This window comes from Tenrec ecaudatus, chromosome 8, assembly GCF_050624435.1.
Source record: "Tenrec ecaudatus isolate mTenEca1 chromosome 8, mTenEca1.hap1, whole genome shotgun sequence".
NCBI lineage: Eukaryota > Metazoa > Chordata > Mammalia > Afrosoricida > Tenrecidae > Tenrec > Tenrec ecaudatus.
The window spans coordinates 59,608,611-59,625,863 of NC_134537.1; the positions used below are offsets into that span (position 1 = coordinate 59,608,611).

Below are 17,253 nucleotides of genomic sequence, written 5' to 3' on the forward strand. Positions count from 1 at the left end.
TTCTGAGGAACAGCAATGCCTCTGAAAACACTGGGCTAAGGGGAAGGTGGTGGATTACAATGATCTACATATAACCTCCTCCCTGAGGGACAGACAATGGAAAATTGGGTGAAAGGAGACATCAGACAGTGTAAGACATCAAGAAATAATAATAATTTATAAATTATTAAGGGTTCATGAAGGAGGGAGGGAAAAATGAGGAGCTGATATCAAGGGCTCACATAGAAATAAAATGTTTTGAGAATGATGATGGCAACACATGTACAAATTTCCTTGACACAATGGATGTATGTATGCATTGTGATAAGAGTTGTATGAGCCACTAATAAAATGATTAAAAACATGCCGCCACAGTAAAGCCAGCTTTTATAGAGAAATCCTTATTAATGTATGGTAGAGAATCTTTTTGATCATCTCCCTGGAACATAAGGACCTTCTGTTAGTAATGTCATTGATTATCCCATGATATTAATTTTTAGAACAAGATTGAAAGGAGTTTGAACAAGTGTAGGCTAAGTGTAGGCTAACGACATATAACAATACCCGAATCATTCACTTGTACGGAATTAATGCTTACATGACTGGATGCTACTTATACAAATAATGGATGTTGGTTGTTAGGCAACACCTGAGGCAGATAAAAAACAGATTCAGGAATGGATTTTGGACTTGCACATAATCATAGCTTCAATCTAAGAACAATTGATTCTTATAACATGGCCATGCTCCTTACTCTAGCCCTCATGAAGGAAACACAGAAGATATCTGTGCAGAAGGACGCAATACTATAAAAGAACAGAGAAAGAGAATTGAAGAGATGGACCCCCGAATTAGTGAGTTTACAGGCAAATCTGTAAACTCCAATCTAAGAGTAGAGGAAATAACAAAAAATACAAAAAGGACTTAGAAAATCTTGAGAACAATGTGGGACACAATTAAGAGGAATAATCCATGTCTTACAAGGATTTCAGAAGGGAAAGAAACAAAAACACTGTGTTGAAGAAATTATACAGTGCCTAGCTATCAGAGAGAGAGTAACATCTGGGGTCTTAAAGACTTGTTTCCAAACAAGCAGCCATCTAAGTGAGACATCAACTAAGTTCACCTGGAAGAAGCACACCAACATCCATGACCCAAGGATAGCAAATTACAGTATATAATTCAAAACCAAAGGAGAAAATAGTATAATTCAAATGATGAAATTCTGATTTTCAGAAGGCTTTGATGACAGTTGGGTCCTGGAATGTATTTGTAGGATCTCCACATGGAAAAAGCCCCTCGTGATTTCCTTCTAGCCACAGTGGGTGATGGGAATAAACTGGTCATTAGGCAGAGCGTATTGGAGAGCTGACTATATATAACAGATTACATTGATAAATCTGACTTGAATGGTTAAACCCCTATCACCCAAATTGCCCTCTGATATGTCTTGGGCTTTCTCTAGTTTTAAAATATTTTCTGTATTTTTTTCATATTGGGCTTATCTCTATTGTATTTTTAAAATTGTGAGTAGCCTTCTTGAATCTTTACTGTGCTGTTCTCTAGGTTTTCAGTATATGAAACGCAGGGCTGATGAACTGATGGAGACAAGAACTAGAACAAACGTTTCTGCAGGGTATGTTGAGGGAGGTGGTGCATAATGTGCAGCTGATAAGAAAGAGTTCAAGGAAGAAAATATTTTGAAACTGCTTTTGGTAGCACATGTACAACACTGAGATATTAGTGAACGATGGAATGGCATGATGTTGAGTTAGTTACTACAAAAATAGTTTGGACACACACACAATAGACAGGTTCCGGGCACCCAAGGCCACACTCGCAGGCGGTTCAAGACAGGTCGTGCAGAGCTGCACCCTGGGAAAGAGGCCACTGTCAGTATTGGGTAGAGTTGGCAGATTCTACATGGTCATCATTTGGAGACTCCTCCCATCTTGACTCTCACCACTATGTAGACATAATTTGTCCTTGCTTAATAGATATTCTTAAATTTGGTATTAGTAAATCTTTTAGGATTATAATGGCAGCATTTGTGGAAAACACTACTACATGAAGAAAAGAAAGGAAAGTCAGTGTAAAATCTATTTCAAACTTTACACAGATGTGCAAATGCCTATTAACAGAAAAAAACTCATGCTACTTCAATAGATTCCCTAAATTAAAATGAAAGCAAGCCACAATCTTAGTTTAATAATAATTTTATTTATTCATTCACTGTTAATCTTAGGCAATAATATTCACCACAACACTGCAGGCATCATTTAACAGTATAGACCACTGACTCGTTTCCAGGATAAAATATGGAAATGTCATATGACACACCTGAAATAATTTCTGAGGAAGTGCTATTAGGTGATAAAAAATAAAAGGTAAAACTTAGTGCCTTTGATAAAAACCTAGGTACTATTTAAAATAAAGCTTTGATAAAAGCAAATATTTACTCATCCTGTTTTGGACAATGGTTTTCTATAGTCCCTCATCAATAAGAGGCATGGGAGCATCTAAATGTCTCAGAGACACATCTCCTGAAGAGCTCCCTACCAGGAGAAATCAGGGTGGAATTCCCGATTTCCTTGGAAGCCCTTTTAACTCTGACTTATGTGTGCCCCACAGGCAGTGACAGTTTTCATATGTGGGAAAAAGAAAGATGTTGTTTAAAATGTCACTTTTGTGGAGCTCTAAGCACAGATTCCAAATGATTTTTTTCCTGAAGGGCACTCAGGAAATGGAAAGTGACCACGTACCTGATAGGAAAGGGTTTTTGTGGAATTGTTCGCAGAAGAGGTTCAAGGGGACTCTGAACTTTCCATGCCAAGCAGAACAACATGCAAGGGTATTTCCTGTGAAACTACATAGAGATTGCGACTTGTCCAAACAGCGCACATTCATGGGCCCTCCGTGTCTTCCCAAGACTTCAACTTGGGCTGGCAGGGACAACCAGGTGTTCCTTCTTTCTGATTCATAGTAAAAATATTCCAATTGAGTTTGAGCAAAAAAAGAGAGAGATGATTCTGAAATTCCTTTTCTGGAGTCTAATATTCAGTACCTCATTTATACTTGAAGAATTTCTCTGTTTTACTAGATAAGCACCCCACTTATAAACCAAGTTTCCTAAAGTTTTAGAATGACTCCTGGCGAGTATTGCTCATTGGTTAGATAAACTGGATAGGTACATGTATGAATTGGTTACATCACTCAGTTCATTTCCCTACAATGTATCTTTTGATCTGAATGAAATGCAAATATTTTATACATATTCTTTATGTTAAATAGTCCCTGGGTGGCAAAAACAGCTAAATGCTGACTGCTAGGTGGAAAGTCGGTGGTTCAAAACCCTCCAGAAGCATCTTGGAAGGTAGGTCTGGCAACCTACTTCTAAAAAGTCCCCAAAGTCACATTCTCAAAAATCTTATGGAGTTTTGATCTACTTAGTGTACACATAAGATAAACTCTCACCATGAGTCAGCATTAACTCCTGGGCAACAACAACAACGCTTTGCTAGACACTGCCAGCCCCGGTTACAAAGCAATGAATAGGACAGCTTCCGCCGTTTAAGAACTCAACGTACAAACTCACGTACCATTCAACACAATGACAAGATTCAGCTGTAAACTGTGGGACTGGCAAGTATTCTGGACTTCAAGAAATAATCATAAGCACGTTCACTCCTACCTAAGATATTTTTACTTTGACAGGTTTGTTGCTGATATTATGGATTGTAGGAGCGATTCTAACCCACAACAGTAGACCTGTCTCATAGACTGTTGTGGTTTCCAGCTTTACGGAACGGCTCACCACGTCTTCTCCCATGGACCTATAAGGTGAGTTTGAGCCACTACTGTACCACCAAGTTCCTTCATAGGGTTCAGATTTTAATTTGGGCCAGGAATGGTTTATTAATATGTTATGCAACTGAGAGCGTGGCCCCTTTCAATACGCTGCTTGTGTAGAACGCCTGGGTAACTAAATGTGAGCCCCTGGGTTCTCCTGGTAATTATTTGGGTGGTTGCAGCCCAGGCCAGATGGGTAGGGTCAGAACCCTATCCTGAATCGTGTGGTTCCACTGGAGCATTTGTAAGTCTACTTGCATTTATCTTGTTGATTTTGTAAGAAAATGTTGAATGCTTCGAAAACTTCATTTATATAGAATGAAATGATTTGATTACCAACTGGTGGATCTTGAACTTGGAGAGGGCCTCAAAAATTGTGGAAAATGGAATGAAAAGATAACGGACTTTTTCGAAGCCCCTTCATATTTAAAAGTAGCTTTCATCCATAAGAGCCTTAAAAAAGAATATTATAATAATACAAGAGGAGAACCAGAATTTTGGTTTGTTTCTTTTCAGCTACTTTCAGGATCATACAAGGACAAAGGTCAGGAGATAACCATTCTTATTTTTACTATCTATTGAAGCTCCACCATAGCTCAGGGTTTTGATATTTCTCGATTCTCTCTAATTTTTTTCCTTTTTTAATTGAAATAAGCTGGCCTTCTGAGAGGGAGCCTGGGCAGCAGGAGTCTCCAAAGGACATGGATTACTAAAGTATTGGGAAGGTTTAATAAGCATTCACATATTTATTAATGCTAAACCAACTTGAATAATAAAATATAGAGACTATTATTTACTACACATTTCACAGATGGATAACATAATATCATATATTTTGCTAACGTTTTAGAAAAGAATCTGTTTTTCTCTTGTTCTTTGGTTGAATATGGGCCACACAAAATGTCACTCTGTCAATTAGATGTATTTATTTTCTTTATAAATGAACTTTCAAATATAATGGTAGAGGGTTTGTTCAGTTCCTCTCATCTTTCACCAAAGAGTGGTTGTAAAATATAAAATTGATGTTGATGTTAGTTGTATTTTTAATACTTATAGTTAGATGCTTACTGATGCCAACAGGATGACTTCGTTATTCTTAGCCACATGAAAGTTTAGTTTACTTTATTTATTGCTCAAGTGGACCTTAAGAATCACTTTAAAGGACACCACAGCAGAAGACTGAAGAGTAATATTTTTCAACGTTAAATAAACACTTGGTGAAGTATGCATAAATATTTCTTCATATAAACATAACACAAAATTAAATAGCTCAGATACACAGACAACACTGAGTACATTTCCACTGTTGTCAAAGTTATCTGTAAACACCACCTCACACTGAGTACAAAAGCAGCTTTTATCTCCGCTCTGGGTTTACTACACGGAGGCCCTGTACAAAGGTAAGGGTTTCGCCAAGGCCCACCCACTCCCTCCCCCACCCTTTCCCCACGTAGCCCAGGCACAAAGAAAACCAACCCAACGGTTACAGCAGGAACAAGAACAGCAGCACCCCTGCCCCAAATAAAACAGGTCATTTTTTTTGTCAATTTAAAAGATAATACAAAATTAGTTCCTAAAATGTAAAGGAGTCAATTTGAACATTTAAAAAAGTGTAGTCCTTTCTTCAGAGGCGATATCACTTTATAAACCCAACCCGACTCCGGAAAGCGCGGACAGTGGCTATGCTACAAAATGTTAAGCCCTTTTTTCCCCACTGTTGGAAAGTTCCAGGTGGCGAGATCTTGCTTACCACGCTCCTCTTCATCCTCCTCTCACAATTTTCCTTTTGTTTTCCACATATATTGCTGTGTAATGATGTTCAAATGCGACACTTTTATTGAGTCTTAAGCAGTTTAAATACCCAAAGTTTTGCTTCAAAACATGTTCAAATTTGGACTATCTATTTGAAATATACGGTTTTGATTCATTCTTGGAGGTTAGAGGGGTTCTGGTTTACCTTTGTTGCAGAAGAAAACAACAGAACACACTCAAACATGCCCTCACCCCAGCTCATGGGCCTGTCTGCTCTGTACAGATCTGCTCTGTGCAAAAGATTCTCCAGAGTGGTATGTGAAAAAACATACTTGGTTTCAAAAAACACTAAATTAGCAATTTCACTTTTATGATTGTTGGAATCCTAAAGAACTGGAAGCATATATTGCATTAACAAATTTTCAGCTCAGTGTTTCCCAGTATATACACATGTGTGTGCATGAAAAATTTACACGCACATATATGCTCATATATTTTTATTTGTATGAAACTTAAACTGCACAAAACGGTACTTTGCAAGATCAACAACACACCAAAGAGAAGACATGGAAGCTCTATTGGGACAGGAAAATTCAGCTGTGCAAACATATGAAATAATTTCAGATTCTCACTCGCCTGAATTTCACTGCTGGGTTCCACAGGGAGACATGGACCCACAGTTTAGGGATCCATTGAAGAAGATGGCCACCGAGCCAGCTACCAATGCTCCTCTGAGATTCCAGAGCTAATGTGAATGACAATCTGCAGGCAGGTTAATTTGGGTGTATCATTATTGTGAAGGTTTCCCCCCCCCCCTTTCTCCTTAAGAAAAAGCATTTAAAGTCTATTTTCAGAATAAATTCCTTTATGTCTAGTAGTGTGCAGTTGTTTTTTTAACTTTATTTGAATTTTACTTTTTGTAGTAAAATAGGTCATTCAAAGGGTCAGCAGACAGGTAGCTTCTTCCACATCTGGGTGAAAAAACACTGTCTCATCCTCACCAGAAATGACGGGCTTCCTCGCCCCCTCAGGCGTCTGGAAGGTGTGTGGTTAAGGATGTGTGTTTGGTTGCGGCTATTGTCACACCTGTGTTCTATAAGGCCTGCTCAGGCACACGCTTGTGGAAAGTGACCGACTGTCTTTGCTGGTACTGCTGCTTGCGCCTCTTCCTCTTGTCGCACCGGCACAGCAGCAAGGTCTTGAAGGTGGTTCTGAATGTCTTGTTGCACAGGGCGTAGCACACGGGGTTCACGGTGCTGTTGATGTAGCACAGCCAGTACCCCAGGTTCCAATAGGTTTTCGGGATGCAGCTGTTACAGAAGGTGTTCACCAGAACCATGATGTTGTATGGAGTCCAGGTGATGATGAAGGCAAGTAAGATCGCACTGAGGGTCTGCGCGGCCTTTTTCTCTTTGATGAGGGACATTCTTTTCCGCTTAGTGATCTGGCTCCTGGTCTTCAGAGCAAACCTCTTGGCCAAAGTCGCTTCTTTGAAGGACAGAGGTAGAGTGGTGGTGGACTTTCCCACAGAGGAGTTGTCATCAGAGGACTTGTTTGTGTCCACAGCTGACTCCAACTGGACGGGAAGCTTAGAAAAGCTTCTCTGGAAACTGCCTCCACCCTCCATCCTTCTCTGGGTCGGTAGCTTGTGCGCTTTCCTCTCTAAGTCTCCTTTCAGCGTCTCCTCCTCAGGCACCTGGAAGTTCTCTGGGGAAGGTAATCTGGTGGAGTTGAGGATGGTGCTGTGTCCTGGAAGCTTTAGCACAATAGAGTAAATGGCCCTGGTTTCCGAGCCGACGTCCTCCTCATCCGAAGTGTCCGAGTTTTCCAGCGAGGCAGCGGCATCGTTGTTGTTCCAGCTGTCACTGCTGCTGTGCTCTTGGTCCATCTGCTCAGCACTGGGTTTCCAGCTCTTGGTGGTGAACCAGAAGTGGCAGCGACCACGTTTCCTCCTGGCTGAGCGTTTCATGCTTTGCTGTTGGAGCTCATAGCTGCTGCAGCTGCGAGAGCTGCCTGTGGGGTGGACAAAGTTTTCTGCCTCTGCTTCTGTCCCAGAGGCTTGCAGACCAGCAAGTTCTTTGGTGCGTTTTTCAGTTTCCTTATAGATCCTCCAGTATAAAATAGTCATGATGGTGACAGGCATATAAAAGGCAGCGATGGCTGTGCCAAAGGTAATGGTGGGCTCACTGAGGAACTGAATGAAGCACTCCCCTGGGGGCACAGTTCTTTTCCCAACAAAATATTGCCAGAACAAGATGGCAGGAGCCCACAGGATAAAGGAGATGACCCAAGCCAACCCAATCATCACACCGGCTCTTTTTGTGGTTCTCTTGGCTCGGTACGTCAGTGGTCTTGTGATGGAAAAATACCTGTCAAAGCTAATGACTAGAAGATTCATCACAGATGCATTGCTAGCCACATAGTCAATGGAAAGCCAAAGGTCACAGGCCAAGTTCCCTAAAGCCCACCTATTCATGATGATGTAGGTAGTAAAAAGATTCATGGAAATAACCCCTATAATTAGGTCTGCACAGGCCAGGCTTAAGAGGAAGTAATTGTTCACTGTCTTCAGCTGCTTGTTTACCTTAAATGCGACAATGACTAGGATGTTGCCAATGATGGTCACCAAGGCCAGGAAGCCTGTTAAGAATGCAATGAAGACCACTTGCCAGATGGTATGGCCTCCCAGGGGGTCACTGGCCGTGTCATTCAGAGACGAGACGTTTCCAGTGGCCTGAGAAAGGTTGAGGCCGCCCAGACGAGTGGCTGCTTCTGAGGGCAGTCTGGTGTTCGAGGGGCTGTGCACCCAGGAAGAGCTGATGGTCGGAAACAAAGGCGAGGGTGTACTATGATTGTGTAAGGTCATTGTGACCGTCTGACATAGTCTGTGGAGAGAAAGAAAAGGCAGCGTTAGGGAAATTGCGATCTTCATTGACAGTGTGTTCTCATTTCACATTTTAAAAGACATGGAACATCTATTATAGGTTATTGGACCTCCATACGGCACAATATATCAAATCCACCCTCTAAGCTATTGGTAAATGTGAGGAACAAGCAGAAACAAATTGATTCAATATAGCATAATTAGCTGATTTGAAGCAGTGGTCGGGAAACTGGCTTGCGAGCCATGTATGGCTCTTTCAGTACGTGTGGTCTGATGTAAAATATGAAAATTTTAAAGGATCTTATTCAGATAATAGTGATATTTCATTTGTTTGTAAAAACGTATTTATGGCTGTCAAATAATTTTAACTCCTTGTGTGGGACAGGATTGACTCTTTAATCTCAAAAGTCTGCCATCTCCTGCACTTGAGACAGATAGTGCTTTTTTCCACATTACTATCATACTGTGATCCAGCAAAATCCTTCTTATATGTAAGAGAAATATAGATGGTTAGATGGCACATATACAATGTTTATCATCACATGGCTTGATGCATCGATTTTATGTATTTGCCTTTTATCTATCCAGATATTTATCAATTCAAGGCTTCAGACAGGAGCCCTGGTGGGATAGTGGGCTATGCATTGTTAATCACAATATCAGCAGTTCAAAATCACCAGGTGCTCCTTGGGAGAAAGATGAGGCTTTTTACTTCCATAACAATTCAGTCTCAGAAACCCAGCGGGATCACTCTACTCCGTCTTAGAGGGCTGTTATGAGCCAGAGTCAACATAATGGCCACAGCAGGTTGACGTGTACAACTTTACAGCGATACCAGCCAGATAAGCCTCATTGCAGCCAGTAACACCAGCTCAGGTCAAGTGCAGAAATAAGAATAACTAAATTTAAATTAAAACACATATAGGAGTTCTCTTTAAAACAACTTGTAACAATTCTTTGTAAAGCATGGGCACTAAAGTAATATTCTAGTTCCAGGTAATAGGCATGCTTGGGTGATAACATTTAGCAGAATCATTACCAGAGAGTATATAAAATGATTTGAATAGGTTTGATTGTTCCTTATCTTTAGACATTTTAACTCCAAAAAGGAAAAATAATTAAATACAAAACACACGTGCCTATAACTAAGTGAAAAACGAATTAACCATTTCAAGCACTCGATGATACTAAATATATATAAATTGATAAGTTGGAGTAGATTCAAAGCCATCACTTAGATTCCATGGTACTACAGCCAACCTCCGTGTCACCTGCTAACTTGTGCCGCCAGGATATATTGGCCCAAGAATACTCACATTACCAACTGCTATGAGTCCTATTTAGCAAATTATCCCTTCCTGTATGTCTTTCTACAAATTCACAGCGTGACCATCACAGCAAACATCTAAGAAAATATTTCTGCCTTTTTATGCTCTTGCTTAAAAGCAGTCTTGAATGACAAAGTTTCCCATATAAAAATGCACAAAATACACGCGTCGAGACTCTTGAGTGAAGCCTTCATCTACTGTGTGTTGGCGTATAGCTCACAGGCGCGCCAGCAGATTCACAAGGAGGCCTTCGGAAAGGCCTTAGGGTGGAAGGCTGCTGTGTTGGGTCACTTTGACATCAGAAAGGTCGAGGCTCCACTCTGTGCAACCACTTATTGAAGGTAGTATCTGGGATATTTTTAAACCCTTTGAACCTCCGTTTACTTATTGGAAGAATGGGACTGAAAACATTCTGTATAATTGAATAAATTGTTAACAAATTCCTCCTGGAATCTACTAAGTAGTCAAAAAAAACTTTATTTCATCAAAAAACTTTAATATATAAGGTGTTTAGAGCAGTGCTTGGCACACTGTATTAGCTATATTATATTTGTTTTGTTTTTTTTTAGTTTATTAAACAATGAACTCATAGTGCTTGGCTATCAGGTTGTTGGGAGACAAATTTAAGCAGTAAATATTAACATGATGTTTATTGAATATCTATCATGAGGTACACATTGTAAAAATACATTACATGCAGAATGTCATTGAATCTTTAAAATTACCCATATGTTACAGGAAACTGGAACACAGGATGAGAAGTAATTTGTCCAAAGAGTCAGTTAACAAGGGAGAGGGAGAAGCAGAGATTTACACCTAGGCAATATGAGCTCACAGCCTTGATGAGTGTTAACAAGAGTGTTACATGGATTTTCCACCAACTTTTTTCTGTGTTGGATACAACTGATGCTGTATAGTTGATCCTAACTCATTTCGCCTCTATAACACAGAAGTGGCCTGCATGATATGGTCTCCCAGGCTGCAATTTTTACTGACGCAGACTATTACATCTTTCTTCCAGAGTAGTCAGTGGTGTCAAACCTGGTTAGTGATCCATTGCTTAACGATGGCAATGACTAGAGCCCCCGTGGATACAGCAAATAAAGTCAAAAGCTAGGGTGTGTGGGTCAATTCTGGCTTACAGTGGCCCTATAGACTACCCTATAAGGTTTCCAAGGCGATAGATTTAATACAATGTGCCCGGCTGGTGTGGTAGTTACATGTTGGGCTGTGATTCACAAGGTCAGCAGTTTGAAACCACCAGCAGCTTCCCTGGAGAAAGATGGGGATTTTTACTCACGTAAACAAAAACTCACAGGGGCAATTCTCTCTGTTCCTATACAGTTACTATGTGGCAATATTGACTAGAGGGCAGTGAGTTTGGTTTTTCAATCTTATCAGAAACAGACTGTCCCATCTTTCTCTGGAAGAGTCTTTGATGGGTTTTTAACCACACACAGCTGAGCATGTTATCTACACAAGTAAAGTTCCTTTCTTAATGGAATGGAAAATCATTATGCACCTGCTTAAATTAGAATGAAGGCGTGCTGGTAGCGTTGTGGGTTACGTAAGGCTCGCAGTTCAAATCCGCCATCTGCTCGATGAGATGAACATGAGACTCTCTACTCCTGTAACGAGTTGCAGCCTCAGAAGCCCACAGGGGCAGTTCTACCGTCCTTACCAGTTGCTTTGAGTCAGAAATGACTCACTGGCATGGAGCTTGGGTTAAATCAGAATGGACGTGTATTAACAATATTATTTCTCACCCAAAAGACTGGCAACAAGTCAAATGACTGAATGAATTCAGCGTCGACAACAATGTGGGGAGAATAATACGCTTCAGGGTCTTGGCTGAAGTGTACATTAGTATTGAAAAGGTGGCTGGTGGGTCGCACCGAGCAGCTATCTACAGGTCAGCTGAGGGACGTGCCAACTGTCTGGTGGGAGCCCTATGGAGCAGCTCACTCCGGTAAAGATTTAGTCTTGGAAACCCAAAGTGGAACTTTTACTGTGTCCTATCGGGCAGCTAGGAGCTGAAATCAATTTGATGGCAGTGAGTTTGGGTTGGACGAAATTGAAAAGCACAGATTCAGAATCCTAGAAGCTGCCCAACAGAGTGTGTGGCTACCTTCTCTCCTTGTTTCTCTCATTATATAAGAAACGAAGTCAGAAATGATTGCTACTAAGGTTCCAGGTGCCCTGTAGCTGGTCGAAGATAACTTCATAAGAACCAACGGGTTCAAGGTAGTCCCAGAGGCAATGCGTCATGGTAAACATGGACCCAAAGTGGAAGGGCTTTACTGAAGAAAGGGCATGGTTTCTATGCTTTCCTCGTCACAATCCATATTCGATATTCTACGAATTTAGTAGATTCAGATCAGTCCCAACAAAACCTTTTTGTTTTAGGCTGCTTCCTTAGCTCTCTACTGAATTAAGTGAAAAAAAACCAAGAGATAGGGTCACAGAACAACCTGAAACCAGATCTGGCCCCCTCAGCATGTGCAGAAGACTGGTTCCTGTGCTGAACATACTGTAACAAACACCAATCAGAAATCAGCAAACTCCAAAATACACCCCCCAACCCAGGATTTAGCAAGTCACCTTGGAGACATGAGGCTCGGTGTCCTTTTTTGTTGGGCCAACCAAGTAAAAGCATCTTTCAGTTTCAGCCAATTTCTGTCTCTGTAGGCACACTCAGCAAGACTTGAGAGACCATGTTTCTGTTTTGTTTAGTTTTAGCAAGTCAGCTGGGAGGCTTGGGTAGCATTTTTGAGGAGCTATATTGGCGATGTGCGTCTTGGTGTGCCTCTTTGCTTGACCACCAAGTTAAACGTCTTTCACTTTCCATTGTTTGTTTCTCTGTAGGTGCCTTAAGCGACCAGGGAGACCAGAACACACTGAATCGAATGCACTGTCAACACTGAACTGCAATGTGAACCAAGGGAAGTTGTTTTTTAATGCTCAGGAAAAATAGGTGGTTGAACTGAAACCTCTTTTATGTTTCCATAATTTAGCATTTTATAAGTTGTCCCAGGCAGAGATTAGCAGCTGATAGGGAGAACAAGAGCAAACGGGATGGGATGGCCAAGAAGGGACAGAAGGGAGGTAAGTGGCTGGCTCTTCTCTGAGGCCCAGAGTAGGTGCTCTCCTTGCCAAGTATGAATGTTAAAAGAATAAAAGAGATAGAAAAAAGCAACAACAACTCTAATTGGGGTCTATAACGGGTTGGAAGAATATCGTATATACTCAAGTATAAGCCAACCGGAATATCAGCCGAGGCACCTAATTTTACCACAAAAACCGCATTAAAAATGTGCTGGGAAACTCGGCATATCCATGAGTATACATGGTATGCAGAGCCTTGGTATTTAGTGTTTCAGCTCCAGAAATCACTTACAGAATATTAGAACGACTATGACCTTGATGATGACTACTCAGGTCCTTTGAAGGCAATGACAGATGATGGGTGGCCTATTTTATTTGTTCTTTCTAATCCAATGTTCCGTTTTCACATGAAGATGAGACAATTAAAAATCCCATGCATCGAATCAGGTGCATCTTAGTCCTCAAGGTAACATTCTTGTGTTGCAACAATTTAAAGACAGCTTGGCCAGCAGATTTACCAAAGTCAATGCATTATTTGATTTCGTGACTGCTGCTTCCATTAACACTGATTGTGGATCCAAACAAGATGAAATCCTTGACAACTTCTATATTTTTTCCTGCTGATCACGATGATATTGCCTATTGGTTGCGTTGCGAGACATTTAAACCATACAGTATTCCCTTGTTTCTGTTTTCACAACTAAGCCTCAATCCGTGTATAATTTCCACATTAGCACAACAAGTGTTCTGGAATTTTTATTCTTCTCAAGGTTATGCTTAACTTGTTATGGTCGCCATAGTCAAATGCCTGTGCAAAGTTAATGAAACACAAGTAAACATCCTGGAGTCTCTGCTCTCAGCCAAGATCCACCAGACATCAGGAAGGATATCACTTGTTACACATCCTTTGCTCAATCCAGCCTGAATTTCTGGCAGTTCCCTATCAATGTACAACTTCTTGCTCATGTGTTACCTCTTGAAATTGTTGGATTTGATTAGTTCTTTTCGGTAAAATGACTGCATATTCTTTCTTTTTTGATGCTTCATGTATATTGTTTAATATTTTGTCTCACTGCCATCGAATGATTGCTAATTTATAGAGACCCTATTATAGGACAGGGTAGAACTGCCCCTCTAGGTTTCCAAGACCATTAATTCTTTACAGGAGTAGAAAACTCTACCATTCTCCTGAGGAGCAGCTGGTGGTTTCAAACTGCTGACCTTGCAGTTAGCGGCCTCATGTGTAAGCACTTTGCCACCACACAGCCCAAGCAAAAGGAAAAGACTCACAACTGCAGCAGGAACAAGAACAGCAGCAGTCCCTCCCCCAAATAAAATGTATGCTATTTTTTTCAATTTAAAAGATAATACAAAAGTCTTTTCCAAACTGTAAATGATCCAATTTGAACATTTTAAACAAGTAAGTCCTTTTCTCAGAGGCCATTTCACGTTATAAGACTCACCCATTCCAGAAGGCTGTGACAATGGCTGTATTACAAAAGTTTAAGCCCTTTTCTTTCTCCTTTAGAAGTTTCCAGGTAGCAAGGCCCTGACTACCATGTCCTCCATCTTCCTCTCACAATTTCCCTTTGTTTTCCCACATATATTGCTGTGTAATATGTTCAACTATGATACCACTATTGAGTTTTAAGCAGTTTCAATAGCAGAAGTTTTGCTTCAAAACATGTTCAGGTTTGGAGGATGAATTTGAAACGTGTGGTTGTGATTCATTCTTGGAGTCTAGGGTCTTAGTTTACCTTTGTTGCAGAAAAAACAACAAGACTTACACCCAGCCGTGTCCGCACCCCAGCTCACGGGTCTGTCTGCTCTACACAGATCTGCTCTGTGCAAGATATTCTCCAGGGTGGTGTGTGGAAAACACACTTGGTTTCAAAAATATTAACTTATCAATCTCACTGTTAAGCTGTTAGGATTGTAGTGGACTGGAAGCCCAGCTTGCAGGAACAACTTGTCAGTGCAGCACTGTTTGGTGCTGAGCTGATCTGGGATCATGTCCCCCTGTGATGCAAAGTGGAGCTGCTCTGTAGGGCTTTCATTCTGTAATATTTGTCGAAGTCGATTCCCCACCCTTTTTGTCCACAGTGCATTCTGGGTGGACTGGAACTGCCCAACCTTTGGTTACTAGCTGAGTGAACGCTGTATGTTCCACTCAAGGACCTCAAATGGAGAGATTGCCTTCTAAACGTAAAAACAAATGTAAGACTCCATTGTGATAGAGCCTAGAGAAATCTAAAAGGCCAACACAAATACGAAGCATTTAGTGTCAATGAACTCCAGGAAGAAAGGCTCATTTTATTTCTTCCAACTCACACTGCCATTACGTAATCTGGAACAGGGCAATCGGGGGGGCATAGGGTGCTTGCAAATTTTAATCTTTAAATTTTAAAATGCACACTTTTTAAAAGAAATATAAATTATCTATACCTTTGTGTTGACTTAAGGAACTGAAACAATCCATTGGCTGACATGCTGTAGTGAAAGAAGCGGCAGATGATTGCTACCCCAAGGTTATGGAATTGGGGTCATTGGACTTTGGTTTGGAACTCTTCTTTGAGGGTGCCCAATACATGGTGGCCCAGGACTACACTATTTAGCATGCTTGTGCTTCCTTTGCTTTTTTACAACATGTCTTCGTCTAGCAGGCATGGTCATGCCTTGTGAATGAGGGTTGTTGAAAGTCTTTCCTTATCCCCACCCTCAATCCTTGTGTACATAACATCGACACTTAAGTTTTTTAGTCGGTACAAATCAACAATTCCTGCATGATGGTCCAAAAAATTAGCCTATACATGTATAATTTCGTTTTCTCAATATTTTAAACTCTATAACACGGGCTAAAATAATACTAACAATAGAATTACCTCATGCCCATGGGATGATTGAAAATGTTCTCCAATCAAGTGATACGATGATTCTAAATAAACCAGGGCCATAGACATGAATGGACTTAGGGCTCACACTTAATCATGCCCTCTCTAGGAACAGTTAGTTCTTGTGGGATGGCCCTGCTCAATACCTGCCCCGTGAGGTGATCACTGACAATGTGGGGTCTATAACAAAGTGTGGCGATGAACTCAGACGGTGCCCAGCTATCAAAATGACTATTACGTGGGGCCCTAAGGGCTTGTCTTAAAAAAAGCAACCATCTAAATGAGGTGTTAACTAAGTCCACATGAAAGAAGCACAGCAACTTATGTGAGCCAAGGATTCTAAATAATACAATTCCAATCCTAAGGAAAGCACAGTATCAGAGATCAAATTCTGAACACCCAGTTTACAGAACACCATGGATGACAGTGGAACCCCCAAATCCATTTTCAGCCTCCACACCTGAATTAAAAACTCTAGTGAGTAGACTTGCTCTCAGACAGAGAACATTGGAAAGTCTATTATGATAAATGCGGTTAGATTAAAATGTAACAATTTATTTTATTTCCATTTTGACTCTTTAAATTTGTTCCAGTTTTAACATTTTCTGCTTTCTTTTTGATTAAGGTTTATCTGTTTTATTTTGTCATCATTGCTATTTTAATATTTCCCTCTTGTTTCTTATTTTTGTTTTGTCTTCCTCCATGTGAAATTTGGTTAGATAAATTATAGAGATATTAATTAGATTAATAATTACCTAGGGATATGGCAGGGGAGGCTAGATGAAAATGGGGAGCTAACAAAAATAACTACAAGAAAGAAGAAAATGGTTTAAAATTGTGGTGATGATTGTACAATTATTCTTAATATGATTGCACTATGATTATATGATAAATGAATTACATGTCAATAAAGAAGTATACCCTTTTGTTAAATTCTTAGGGTATGTGTGTGTAATTTTTGATAACGTTCAAGAATATTTTTCCTTTTCTCCCTAAGACAAACTTCACAATTTCTCGGGGCTCGCTTTAGGTTTTGGTAAGACTCTCTGTTTTCTGTCATTTCCTCATTCAAAAGCTAAAATGACTTTTTCTAAGGCTTTTGGCAAGAGGAAATAACCATATTAAGCCACTAGGGGGCAAAGCAGACTCAGAGAACAGCTCTGACCACCAGGAGGCAAAGCAGCACTTCGGAGCCCCAAGTTCAAGGGTGATGGAGAACTTCAGTGTAGCTCAGTCATGCAGGATATCTGTCTACAAATCCATTGCAATCAAAGATGTCTTTAAAGGGAATCCAAGTTTTCAGTCTTAGGCTCAATTTGGAGGACTTGGCTCTCGTTACTCATTTCAAGTGGCAAGGTGGAAAGAAGTGCCCTAATATGGTGCAATTGCTCCGGCTCGAATAAAACATTTCAGAACAAAACATTCCATGATGAGAACGGAATCCCACTTGAAAGAGAGCATACTT

General features: G+C 40.5%; 1 protein-coding gene across 1 annotated transcript; it reads right to left on the minus strand.

Moving 5' to 3' along the window:
* Nucleotides 1–6,673: 6,673 nt before the first annotated feature.
* Nucleotides 6,674–8,461, minus strand: CHRM3 (cholinergic receptor muscarinic 3). The gene has a single exon (XM_075555680.1). The coding sequence runs from the start codon at nucleotides 8,444–8,446 to the stop codon at nucleotides 6,674–6,676; it is 1,773 nt and encodes a 590-aa protein (XP_075411795.1). The 5' UTR covers nucleotides 8,447–8,461.
* Between the last annotated feature and the right edge of the window lie 8,792 nt (nucleotides 8,462–17,253).